This window comes from Sminthopsis crassicaudata, chromosome 3 (genome assembly GCF_048593235.1).
Source record: "Sminthopsis crassicaudata isolate SCR6 chromosome 3, ASM4859323v1, whole genome shotgun sequence".
Lineage (NCBI taxonomy): Eukaryota > Metazoa > Chordata > Mammalia > Dasyuromorphia > Dasyuridae > Sminthopsis > Sminthopsis crassicaudata.
Window position 1 is genome coordinate 560,113,787 of NC_133619.1, and position 13,695 is coordinate 560,127,481.

General features: G+C 33.1%; 1 protein-coding gene across 1 annotated transcript in view; it reads left to right on the forward strand.

The window, feature by feature from the left end:
• Nucleotides 1-13,695, forward strand: part of TYR (tyrosinase) — a 196,172-nt gene that overhangs the window by 71,425 nt on the left and 111,052 nt on the right. Inside the window, exon 3 of the mRNA XM_074304690.1 lies at nt 10,443-10,590. Coding sequence (XP_074160791.1) covers nt 10,443-10,590 — 148 coding nt within the window. The remainder of the gene's footprint in view (nt 1-10,442; nt 10,591-13,695) is intronic.

Here is a 13,695-nt window from a genome sequence, read left to right on the forward strand (position 1 = left end):
CCACATTTTACAAAAGCAAATTTGAGAGAGTTCTTTTATACCACCAGAGTTTTCCTGCTTTTCTTTTGGTTTTCTCTCCTCAGTGTTTCTTTGAAGTAATATGGTTGGTGATTTATTTAGAATTAAGAAATTTTTTTTTCTCTGTCTATTTGATATCTTATCTGTGGACTTTCACATTTTAGGATGCAATTTGGTATTTAAGCAGCTTAATAAATAGGGTGGGACCCTCTAGATGCCAACCTTTTTTGGCAGAAGAAGGGGTAAATATCTTACCAGATACGGTCTAGAGATTATAGTCTTGGTGTCTCAAGGCTTAGAAAAGAGGAAAGGAATGAATTTCCTGAATTCAAGAAATAGGGTTGGACCACCTCCATTTCTGGTATTCCAGTGACATGCTCTATGTATATGGTTTAAAAAAAAAAAAAAAAAAAAAAGTGACCATGAAAGGAATTTGAAAGAGCAGGGAGGGACACTGATGAGAAAGGCTAAGGGGGATGAGGAATTGACCTGATAGTGGCACTAAAACTCCTTGAAAGAAGGGACAATGGCTTTAACTTTTGAAGGGAAGTGAAAAGATTTCTTCAAACTAAGCAGTTGCCTGAATCAAGGAACAGTACAGCTTCTGGCCACTGGGGATAAGAGCTCAGGAAGTCAATCTGTAGAGGAGGATCACAATTCACTTTGAAGCTGGTATGTTCTAAATGGCAGGGAAAGTTTGAGGTAGAGGTAAAGTTATAATGTAAATCAGTAGTTGAACTTTAAAAAGGAAAGAAAATTACCTAGAGATTGTAGATAATAGCTACTTTGATCAAGTACTACATAACTTGAATTTAAAATCCTTTTTCAAAGAGTTATGTGCCAAATGTTGGACTAAGCATTGGATAATCAAAATGAAAACATAAGATACCATTATTAAGGAACATACATTCTAATAAGGATATGTATATTTAGGCATGGTAGCCAGAAAAGTTATTTTGACCATCAAAGCCATAGGAAATGAAATTACAGTGGAGATGTTAAGTAACTGCTTTCTTTTGTCCAGGAAGGGAAGGCTTTAAAAAAAAAAGAAAAAAAAGTTTTTATTTGTTTATTTTTAAAAAGCTTTTCACTTTCAAAACATATGCATAGATAATTTTCAACATTCACCCTTGTAAAACATTGTATTCCAATTTTTTTCTTCCCTCTCTTTTCTCCACTTGATGAGATCTAGATAAGGATAACTAAATTAAATTAGGAGTAATTGAGATCTAGTGTCAGGTTCTGGGTACAGGAAGTCAAATGGAGCTCCCCTGCAGCCCCTTTGGGTTCGGCGCAAAGATACAGAGTTAAATGAGGTCTAGTGGCAGCACAGAGTCCCCTGTAAAGGAATTTACAGGCTGGAAAACCTAGATTGATAAAAGAGGTTTATTATAGAGTTTAGCAGTAAAGTTAAAGTCTAGTTAGTAAAAGGTGGAAGGTAGAGCTAAGAGGGCACCAGAAATATTTCGGTGGGCAGAGTGTCCTTGGGGTACCAAGTATGGTGCTAGCATGTTTTGACCCTCTGCAAAGAGAGAACTCCAGCTTGGCTCTTTTATAAGAAGAGAGTTAGCTAAAGGGGCCTATGGATGCAGTCCCAAGTTGGTTCCTGGCTGGGTTTCAGCTAGGGCTAGAATTTGCTAGGTGGGGGTTGGGAAACCTGAGTAGAACATTAGAATGGGGGCTGGCACAGCCCAAGTTGGTTCAGATCCAATAGGGGCTGAGAGAGCCCAGATATCTCCTATTGGAATTCAAAAGGGTGCTTTTAACCAGGATTTGTGAATCAAAGGTCCTAGCTTCTTCAGCTATGAAGGGTTGGGAATCAGAAAGGAATAAATCAATCTGAAAGGATGAGTCTTAAAGAGACCACAACCCACATCACACTCACTCCCCAAACAGCAAGTAATCCAATATATGTTAAACATGTACAATTCTTCTATGAATATTTCCACAATTTTCATGCTACACAAGAAAAATCAGATCAAAAAGGTTAAAAAAAATGAGAAAGAAAACAAAATGCAAGGAAACAACAACAAAAAAGTGAAAATATTATGTTGTGAACCACACATAGTCCCCCTAGCAGATAGATCTCTTCATCATAAAATCATTTTAACTGGCCTGAATCATCTCATTATTGAAAAGAATAATGTCCATCAGAATTGCTCATCATATAATCTTACTGTTGTGTACAATGTTCTCTTGGTTCTATTCACTTCACTTAGTATCAGCACATTTAGGTCACTCCAGGCTCTCTGAAATGATCCTGTTGATCATTTCTTATAGAATAATAATATTTCATAACATTCATATAACGGCTTATTCAGCCATTCCCCAATTGATGGGCATCCACTCAGTTTCTAGTTCCTTACCACTACAAAAAGTGCTGCCACAAACATTTTTTGCACATATGGCTTCTTTTTCCTTTTTTATGATCTCTTTGGAATACAGGATCCATGGAGACACTATTGGATCAAAGGGTATATGCAATTTGATAGCCCTTTGGGAATAGTTCTCTCCAGAATGGTTGGATCAGTTCACAACTCCATCAACAATGTATTGTCCTAATTTTAGAAATGGTAATTTTAATTTTTGTTCTCAGAGAGCTAGAGGTGAAAAGTAGAAGTAAGAGGGGAATGGCATGAATATGGTCAAGAAGCCACAGCTTGAGGATCTGGTCTGAAATAAAAATGGTAATGCCTAAAGGATAACTCAAAAACCTAGGATACTGGTTCCAAGAGGGAGTCTGAAGAACAAGAATGTAAAAAGAAAATGTTCAGGAACTATTCATAATCTAGCTCCAGCCTATTTTTCCATATTTATTATACATTCATTACCTCTATGTCAAATTGGCCTACTTACTCTCTCCCAAGGTGGCTTTCCATGTCTTCACTGTGTTTTTGCCAAGTTTGTTTCTCATGTATGGAATGCAGTGTCTCCTCACCTCTATTAGAATTTAAGGCTCAGCTCAAGTACTATCTCAAATGAAAAACTTTTCCTGATTCCCCCTAATAATTAAGATTGTTTGGCTCCTCAAATTATCATATATTTAAATAAGGTTACAGTTGTCCACTTCTATCCCAGTTAATCTATCACAGAAAGTTCAAATAGCTTTGCTTAAAACAATCCACCCATCAAGCAAATGAAATATCATGTGTTCATTCCATGAAAATTTGAAAGGAATAAAATGCTTTGATTATTGAATAAAGACAGATCATATGCCGATGAGATATAGTATGATTGACATGTGCATGGTCTTGTATAAAACACACACACACACAAAAAAAAACAACAGTTTGGAATCATGAAGTCTAGTAGTGGGCCAATCTAGAGATAAAGGAGATGCAGTCAAATTATTTAGAGGAGATTGCTTCTCTCTCCCTCCCTCTTCTTCCCCACCTCTCTTCTTCTCTCTCTCTTTCTCTCTGTCTGTCTGTGTCTGTGTCTGTGTGTCTGTCTGTCTCTCTCTCTCTCTCCCCACCCTCAGCCAAAAACTAGCCGTGCTTACACTAATAGTTTTCATTTTTAAAAAAATGAACTGGCAAAGAAAAAAGAACCCCACCTTACAAACTTACCAGGGGGATAAGAAAAATTGGTTCGTCTTCAGAGAAGGATGGTTTAAAAAAAAAAAAAAAAGATACCCTAAAAGATACCCCTAAGATAGTTTATGTAATTTTAAATTTTAAATGTATACCTGAAGAATTCAAAAAAGGCATTAAAATCAAATAAAATGAGAGAAATTGAGGAAAACCATTAAAACAGAACCATCTAAGAAAAACAATAACAATATGAAAAAAAGTTAGCTAACAAGAAAAGGAGATACAGTCTTAAAAAAATAATAATAATAATTCTTTGAAAATTAGAATTGGAACCAGCTACACCCAGTGAAAGAACTCTGGGAGTTGACTATAAACCACTACATAGAATTCCCAATCCCTATATTTTTGTCTGCCTACATTTTTTATTTCCTTTACAGGCCAATTGTGCACTGTTTCAAAGTCTGATTCTTTTTGTACAGCAAAATAACTGTTTGGACATGTATACATATATTGTATTTAACTTATACTTTAACATATTTAACATGTATTGGTCAACCTGCCATCTGGGGCAAGGGGTGGGGGAAGGAGGGGAAAAGTTAAAACAAAAGGTTTTGCAATTGTCAATGCTGGAAAATTACCTATGCATAATTTTTGGTAAAAATTTAAAAAAATAAATAAAAAATAAAAACATTACATAAAAAAAAAAAAAGAAAGGACGATTCTAAGACTATGTCTAGGTAACTAGGGAAATATAATTAATAGAAATGTTAAGAAAAAATTTAGAAGGAAGAAAGAATGAGTCCTTTTTTTAGGCTAATTCAGTTATTGATATTAAGAAATAGAACTTTGACTTCAGAAGGTCATAAACATAGATCTAAAAGGGACATTAGATCTCTATTTCCATCCTCTCATTTAAAAAAAAAAAAAAAAAGAAAATTAGAATTGGACAAGGAAAAGCCAGTGAAATCTAAGAAAAATAAGAACAGTATGAAAAAAGTTAGACAACTAGAAAAGGAGATACAGTCTTTTAAAAAAATCAAATAATTCTTTGAAAATTAGAATAATGTGTGAAACATCTTGTAAGAAAAAAACAAAAGATCCAGAGAAGAGATCAAGAAGAAAAAACATAAGAATAATTGGACTACCTGAAAGCTGTGACCAAAAAAATAAAATAAAATAAAGAAGAAGAAGAAGAAAGTTGTCATAGAGATGCAACATGTGGGAAAGTAGAAATAGGAAAAAATCCACCAATCACCATCTCAAATAAAAAGAAATAATGAAAATATTATTGCTAAATTTTGAAACTCACAGATCAAAGAGAAATTTCTAAAATACAAAATAATTTCAAATATGCTAGAATTACAATTAGAATTATACAGGATTTATAAATAGCTATATATTATATAGCTATGAATAGCTATGTAAAGAAGACTGTAAGTCTTAAAATAATATATATTGACAAATCAAAACAACTAAACCTGTGGCCAAAATATCATATCCAACAGAACTAACCATAATATTGAATGGAAAAAAAAATGATATTCAATGGATTCAGAGACTTTCAGGATTTTGTCTCACCCAAACCTAAACTCAATAAAACTTTTAACAAATAATAGATAAGATCAAAAATTAATATCAAGGGACTTAATAAGGATAATTTTTTATGTTTTTTTTTTTACATTGAAATGTAAACCATATGTTTAAGATTGACATCAGAAATTGGGTAGTTCAAATGAAAGACTGAGAAAAAGCTGAGTATGATATAATTCTAAAAAGCAAAACTGGCTAGAAAAAGGTAAAAATTAGTAATTATGTTATACAAATGAGAGTCAGAGGAAAAACCAATTCAGAGACACCAGAGGGAAGAGCAGGGCTTATAATTCTAAAAACATATATGTAAATTTATGGCAGTGGAACAAGTTGTGTAAATTAATGGCAAAGGGATAAACAGGAGGGAAAAGGAGGCATAAGATGGGGTACAGAAGGGTATTTAGATTAACAGGAGTGGGATAAGGTGTGCAGATTAATGGGAGTGGATAAACAAGGAAGAAAAGGGTTGGGTGAGAAGATAAGGAAGGGATCCATGAGTGGAGGAAAGATTAATTAATAGTAAGGCAAATGAAGGAGTAGATTAATATAGAAGTTAGCAGAGAAAAGAAAAAAAAGAGATATATGTAAACACTATAACAAGGATTAGGAGTAGAATTTATTTTAAAAAAAGTAAGACTAGTAATCACTGATCTCAGACAAAGTCAAACTTAAAGATTCAATCAAAACCGAAATATCCATTATATGTCAGCCATATTGATATTGTTTAGATCCATGTCAACATATGTATAAATGCATATGTATTTATGTGTGTACTGTGTATATTATAGATATATGTAGTTGGGTATAGGTATGAATATGTATGTGCATATATATATGTATATATATGTATGTATGTGTATGTATATATTCCTGTGCTTAATAGTAACATACAGACAAACACATACATATATGCATATATATTAGTAAATATAAATATACCTGTGCTTAACTCTAGACTGCTTGGGGAAGGGGAGTGATGAAAAGGGAAAAAAGAATAAAGTAAAAAAATCTACAGCAGAAAATAAAAGAATAACCTTCAAGGAAGAAAAAAAAAATAGTTAATTAAATTGGGTGCATTTCATTTTATTCTAACTCTGAACATTGTCTAAATGTGGTGTGCTTTATTCTCTAATTAACCAGAATTCTACAACCACAAACAACAGTATTTCTGGGACTCAATTGTTCTATGTTTACTTTTTGAATTTTTTTCCTTCTTTTTGGGAAAGCTTTCAGTGTGTTCTTATATATTTGGTGCTTTTGTAATTTATACACCAAATGACTGCAGATTTAAATATAATACAATCCCCTCAGGGTAGGATTTGGATTTCTTTTTTCTAATTCTTTTATTTATCTGCCAGTCACTACATGTGAATAAAGGTTATCTTTGACATAGGTTCAATTATAACTCTACCCTTTAAATCAGTGATAATTCCTGTGAACTTCATCAAATTTGGTGAGAACACAACATATTTCTAATGAATCTTACATCACTTTGTTATTTCAAGCAAACATTCAGAATATCTCAACTGTTTCATCAGATTTTGAATATAGGTCCAGAGCTAAGTGGTGGGGGAGAGCAAGGATAGTAAAGTTGTTGATCACTCTGAACCTTTTGAACACTAAGATCTATATTTTCCAGAAATTTTTCTCCTTATACTAGCTCCAAAGATGATATAAACTCAGTATTGAAAGCTACTGAAATTAAATCATAAGCATGGCTTCTATGAGCAAAAAGTGATCCATGAAATTGTAAAACAAATTACTCATCAAGGAGATGCTTAATCTTAACACTTAATATGCATTACTTATATTTCTGATACCTACATATTTTTAGATATCAGAAACTGAAATTATTGTAAATATATATGTATATGTATGCATGTGTATATACACATACACATATATACTATGGTAAAGTTGAGTCCTTAGGAATGTGGATTCTTGAAAATTTGCCCCTTTCTAATTATCTCCCTTTCTAATCTGATTCAATTAATTTAAAAGTCACTGAATGTGCAAAATGAAATAATTGTGGCAAGCATTGTGTGAGGTAAATAGTGTAAGATTTAGCCCCTGATCTCCAATTGCTTTAAAATCAAATCTCAATTCTGAGGAATGCCACTTTTTAAAATATATAGTCTATTGGTAAAACAACTGGAGAAAACAGCATAGCCAAATCAGTAAATAATGTAGCAAGGAATAATGCTCTTCTTTTACCAGAATGTAAACATGGCACTTTATTAGAAAATCATCTAAGGTCCTGAGAGTTTCAAAACTTTATTCCTGATCATTTATGTCAGATGTAAAGCATAAAACCAGGCTGTCTTTACTCCTAGGTAGACTCTCATCAATATCCTGGCTGCCCTCCATGGTATAAGCATTTAATAAATATTTGCTAACATGAATTAGAATAAGGAATCACTTTCTAAAAGAGTGAGTATGATATATCAGCTATAGTTCAGGATGCACATCTGCTACTCAAATGATCTGAGACTACACTACATCTTTCTAGGAATTGTTAAGAGGCCTTATTATAACACAGTCACTGCCTTCCAATTCTTCATTACTTCAAAGAGCTTAAAATAGGATTCAATAATCAAGGTACTTTACCTTTACCTATGAAAAGTCAATTAATAATAACAAGTTTAAATAATTGTTAAAGGCAACAGTAGAAGAGATGTTGGATGAATAATGCCTAATGAGTGATACAGAATATAAATGTCCTTATTACTCAGAGAAGGGAGAATCTTTTTCAGGCTCAGTTCCAGCAAAAGTGCAAAAAACTACTGGCATCTTCCAAGAATAATGAATACATCTCCAATAAATTGGAGAATTAGGGAAGTTTTGAGGGGCATATCTTGCAAAGTATATATAGAGTGATAAGATATCAGAGTGGAGAATGATGCAGTTTAAAAATTCATTTGTGGAGCCAGAGTTCATAACATACATGTGCTATCTGAGGAAAATCCAAAGTGTACCCCAGGACCTGAAAACAATACCACCAACGACCAGAGAAAAGGAGATATTCTTGAATTGGGTATGGGGGACAAGGCAAGGGGCTCCTTTTAGAATGAAAATATTTGATAACTGGAAAAAATAGTCTGGGGTATGAGGTAAAAATAAAAAGTTTGAGAATTACCTCTAAAATACTTTTTCTAAATTATTTAAACTGATTTTTGCTACAAGAAAAGTTTTATTCAATAAGATGTAGTTGAATACCTCTAGTTTATCACATGTCTAACACAATCTTAATCCTAATGTAATGAAACTTTCACTTGTATTTTCAGAACTTTGTATAGGGCCTTGAACATAGTAGGCATGGATAACTGTTGATTGATTGATTACATTTTAATTTATTTTTTTTCACAATAGCATGACATCCCATTGCAAATGTCATAGAATCATAGATTTGGAAAGAGGTGGGGCCTCAAAAGTCAGATCCAGTCTCCTTCACCTCATAGATAAGGAAAATCATCCTGAGAGAAGATAAATTACTTTTGCAGTTGTTTCTTATCACAAAGTTAATAAGTGTTTGAGGCATATTTTGTGATCTTAAGCCCAACATTCTAATCAGTACTCCCAAATTGCCAATTCTTATTCTTTCTCATCCCCCCAAAGTGAGAATCCAAACTCTATTTGCAGACTTTCTAATTATTCTCACAGTTTCAGCCACTACTACTACCACCAGCTCCATGATATCCATTCCGCATTTCTGCTGTTTATTGTTACTCCCAGTTCAAATTCCTTATTCTGTATTGCCTGCCTATTGATTCTTTGGACGATTAGTTAATCAGTTGTCAAGTTCTTATTAGATGGAAAGTACTGTGAAAAGTTCTGGGCTACAAAGAAATGCAAAAGACAGTTCTTGTTCCAAGAACATATCCAATCTTGTATGGAAGACTATTAAAAAAAAAAAAAAAAAAAAAAAAAAAAAAGCCCTGTATACAAACAAGTTAGATATATCCTATGTTGGAGAAAATAAATGGAAGGTAATTATATTAAAAGATGAGGAGGGATATCAGAAAAGATTTCTTGTTAAAGATAGGATTTCAGCTAATATTTGAAGGAATTCTAGAAGCAGAGATGAGGAGACAGAAAATTCTAAGCACAAAAAATATCTAATGCACAGATTCAGGAGAAAGAATGTGTACAAGGAGTAGCATAAAAATCAATGTCACTGTATCACAGAGTGCATAAGGATTAATAAGGCATTAGAACATGGGAAAGACAAAAGAAGGCTCATTTATAGAAGTGATAGAGATTGATATAAAATGATGTCTCAAGATCTGAAAACTGATAACAAAATTTTCTGATTTTCTGTTGATTTTGATTATATTTGTTTTACTTATTAAAAAAGAAAACTTTCTAATTTGATGTAATTGGTGTTATCCCTTTTACATCTCACTTTGCTCTGTCTCTTGTATATTCATAAATTTATTAAAATAATTAAAGGGGGAAAATGACAAATGTTGGAGGGGATGTGGAAAAATTAGAAAATTAATTCATTTTTGGTAGAATTAAAAACTGATCCAACCATTTGGGAGAACAATTTGGAATTATGCCCAAAGAGTTATTAAGCTGCCTATATTCTTTAATCCAGAAATAACACTATCAGTTTTATTACCAAAGACGTTTAGGGGAAAAGGAAAAAAAAAATGTATGTTCTAAATTACTTAAAGCAGGTCTCTTTGTGGTGGAAAAGAACTGGAAATTTCAGGGATTTCTATAAAGTGGGGAATGATTGAACAAATTGTGATATGATTGTGAGGAATGCTTCTGTGCTGTAAGAAATGATGAGCTCAATGATTTTATAAAAACTTGGAAAGACTTACATGAAATAATGGAGTCAAATGAGCAGAACCAAGAGAACATTACATACAGTAAGAACAATATTGTTTTAAGAATGACTTTGAGCAATGTCATTTTGAGTATTATAAATAATCAAATTAAGTAGAAAAGACATATGAAGAAAAAACACTATCTGTATCCAGAGAAAATAATATACCTATTTGTGTTTCATGGTAGCCATCTCTGAGGTGAGGGGGGAAGAGAAAAAAGGGGGAATTAATTTTACATAACTGTGTTGTGTATTTAAAAGAAATAGCAAATTGTACATAGTGAATTTGTGTTTTCATATGCAATCATCTTTTTTATTGTACTATGTTGTGGAAATGTTTGTTTCATTCCAACAATTACAAATATTTGTATCTCTAAAAAAAAAAGTGATGGAGATTAAAAAAATAAATTTGAGCTTTTCCACTTAGAATAAAACTAAGAGTGCTTTCATTTTCATTTCATTCACAGGTTTTGCTAATCCACTTACTGGCATAGCAAATTCATCTCAGAGCAGCATGCATAATGCTTTACACATCTACATGAATGGCACAATGTCCCAGGTACAAGGATCTGCTAATGATCCCATCTTTATCCTTCACCATGCCTTTGTGGACAGGTCAGTTGACTATTACTCATAAGGGGATACTTCAAAAATGTTTCAATACTCTAACTGTAGCAACATGATATAATGAATAAAGTGTTGGATCTGGAATCAGGAATAGGGACGGGGACTAAATCTATGATATCTTTATGTAGGGAATTTCCATGTGAGAAAATGCTCACTACCCATGGAATCTGAACTTCCTCTTCCATTTTTTTTTTTTCATAGAAAGTTGATTAGAGATTAAGTAATTTGGCCAAGGTCATATAGATAGTATGTGAAGAATTTGAAGCAGTAATCTAAATATGGGATATTGTAAGGATGCAGTTCCCTCAAAACAAGAGAAAGGAATTGTAAGGATCCTTTAAATGGGCAGGCACAGCGCAACAGGAGATTTGAGTGGCCCAGAAGTAATCTCTGTGGACATAGGACTGCCCTGTGGGTTGGATCCTGGCCATATTGAGATAGCTTTGTAATGGGTGATGGATCTCTTGCTGGTTGGCTGTGTGTGTGACCTCACAGGCCCTTTATAAGCCCACTGCAGACAGCAGTCGCTCTCTTTAACCTGGCTCCCTAACCTGGGGTAGCTGAGCCAGCCTGATGGATAGCCGAGAGATAAGGAGTTTGGTAGTGAACACATGGGTCTTCAGATCATGTGTTCATTAAGGAGTTAACAAATCAGGGCACTATGTGAGTAGGTATAATAAAGGCTTTTAAGATTACACATGGCTGTTCTTGAGTGCGCTACCAGTTATTAAACTATAGATTCAAGAAATTGTGGCCAGAGACCTTTGAAGGCCTCAGAGGAGGTGAGCCAGGTAGAATTGACACTGCAAAGGTCAGTGGTCAAAGGTACTCTGTTGGGCCTAGGACAGACTGGTAATAGTTACTTCCAGGAGTGCATGTTACAGGATATAGTTTGAAATGGTAATGAAGTTCATCAAGATACTTCCTTGCTTTCCATTAATTCACAAAATTGTGCTGTTTTGGGGCAAAAGATACAAAGGTAAGAAATTTAGGCTTAATCTTCCGTGAAATTACCTTTTGGTCTTGGGATTTCCAAATTTTAAGATATAAATGGCACTGGAATTATTACCACTTTACAATTGAACCAAACACTTTAAAAAAAAAGATCCACCCTAGAAGAGATGATCCAAGGGTTAAATTCAGATAATGTATGAAACTTTCCCAGCTCTTCAACTACTCGTTTCTTTCCTTTCAGCCTACTTTGTATTTAAATATTTTGCATGGAATTTTTTTATGTATGTCTTTGTTAGAAGTCCAATATTAGAATGTGAGCATCTTATAAAGAGGAAAAGTATTATTGATAGTGTTTTGTATCCTCAGCACCTGACTTAGTGTTTGGCAATATTAGTCACTTTATAACTGCTTGTTGATTATTTGATTCATACAGCTAATATACTGAATCAATGAAAATACTATACTAATCATTTCATTGCTCCAAGTAATATACCAGTAAGTATTAAGCCTTGCTAATTCCAGCATGGTCAAGCATAATAGGTAAATTGGGCATTTATAATATATGAATTGTGTTAACAGAGATATACAAAATGAAGAAAAGACACCAATAATTCTGTAAAAAAAAAAAATCACTCTCTCCATTTCGTATCTAAAGAGGTCCCCTTAGACTTCTTCAACTGATCAGACAGTTAATTTGATATATATTAATGAGATAAATTGACAAAAAGTTAGAATTAACACATACATTCCTTCTGGAGAATGGCTTGGGCAAAGGTAGTGAATTATAACTTCAGAAAAACATCATGAAACAAAATTCCTCTGCACTAATAGCAATTAAGCATGAATTGAAATCATAAATTGAGAAATTGAATCATGTTGATTGCTAACTGACTTCTGAATGTTTTCAGGATTGGGGAATTGGCTGGAAGCTCTACAAAGTAATGCCCTTTCCCTGATTTAATGGAAAACTTAAGAAAAAACTCCTCCTACTCCTAGCCTATGATTCAGTTAAACTTAACAAACTTGTGTTAGTACCTTCTAAGAGAAGATCACTGTACTCAAAGGTAAAGGAAGATCTAAAGTATTCTACTTTGGGGATTCAGAGAAATCTCAATTTCTTTATTTTGTCTTCAAACAAGGGAACTGCAGCAGGTATTGTCTAAGATTATTTCTAAAATCATAATTCTCTACTTCTAAAAATAAATCTCTTCTGATGGAAGTGACAGTGTAATACATTGGTGCAATTATGGTTATTTAGAAGTCTTTGTGACAGATTAATCTTGCTTTTCATTATGATTAAGAAATGAGATAGATAGGTAAGTACAAAACATCAGATAAATTGTTTCAATCCTTTGCTACACCTAACTCTTAGCACGGAGAATTGAGTCAATGTGTTTCTTCACCAGAGTTGACATTTAAACCATAGTGACCTGACTAGGATAGGAGGTAAAGAATACTTTAAAAATAAACATACCAAGACTGTGTGTTTAAAAAAAAAATAATAATTTAATAAATTTACCCTTACCTCTCAAAGTTAGGCAGCTATGATTAATGTTGTTTGTTTCTTTCTTTCTTCTTATATTAACTAAGACTGATACTAAAGCTGGGCTTAAAGTCAGGGATACTTGAATTCAAATCCTGTCTGAAATACTCAATAACTGTATGACTGGACAATTCATTTACTTTCTGTTTGCCTCATTTTCCTCAAAATTAAAATAAAGATAATAAGATCATTTATTTCCCAGAGTTCTTGTGAGGATTAAATGAAATAATGTTTTTAAATTGCTTAACACAGTACCTGACACAGAATAAATGCTTAATAAATGTTATTGTTGTTATTACGATGTCTAAATACCAATGTTTGAATTCTGTGCTCTTTAAAGGAAGATAAGGTTGGCTACACAATTCAATCTTTCTTTTTCTTTTCTTTTCTTTTCTTTCTTTCTTTCTTTCTTTTTTTTTTTTTTTTTTTTTTTTTTTTTTTTTTTTTTTTTTTGGAAAGCTATCGGGGTTAAGTAACTTACCCAGGGACATATAACCAGTAAGTGTCTGAGACCAAATTTTAACTCAGGCTTCTAGACCTAGTGTTCTAACCATTGTACCACCCAGTTGCCTCACAATTCAGTCATGATGAAATTC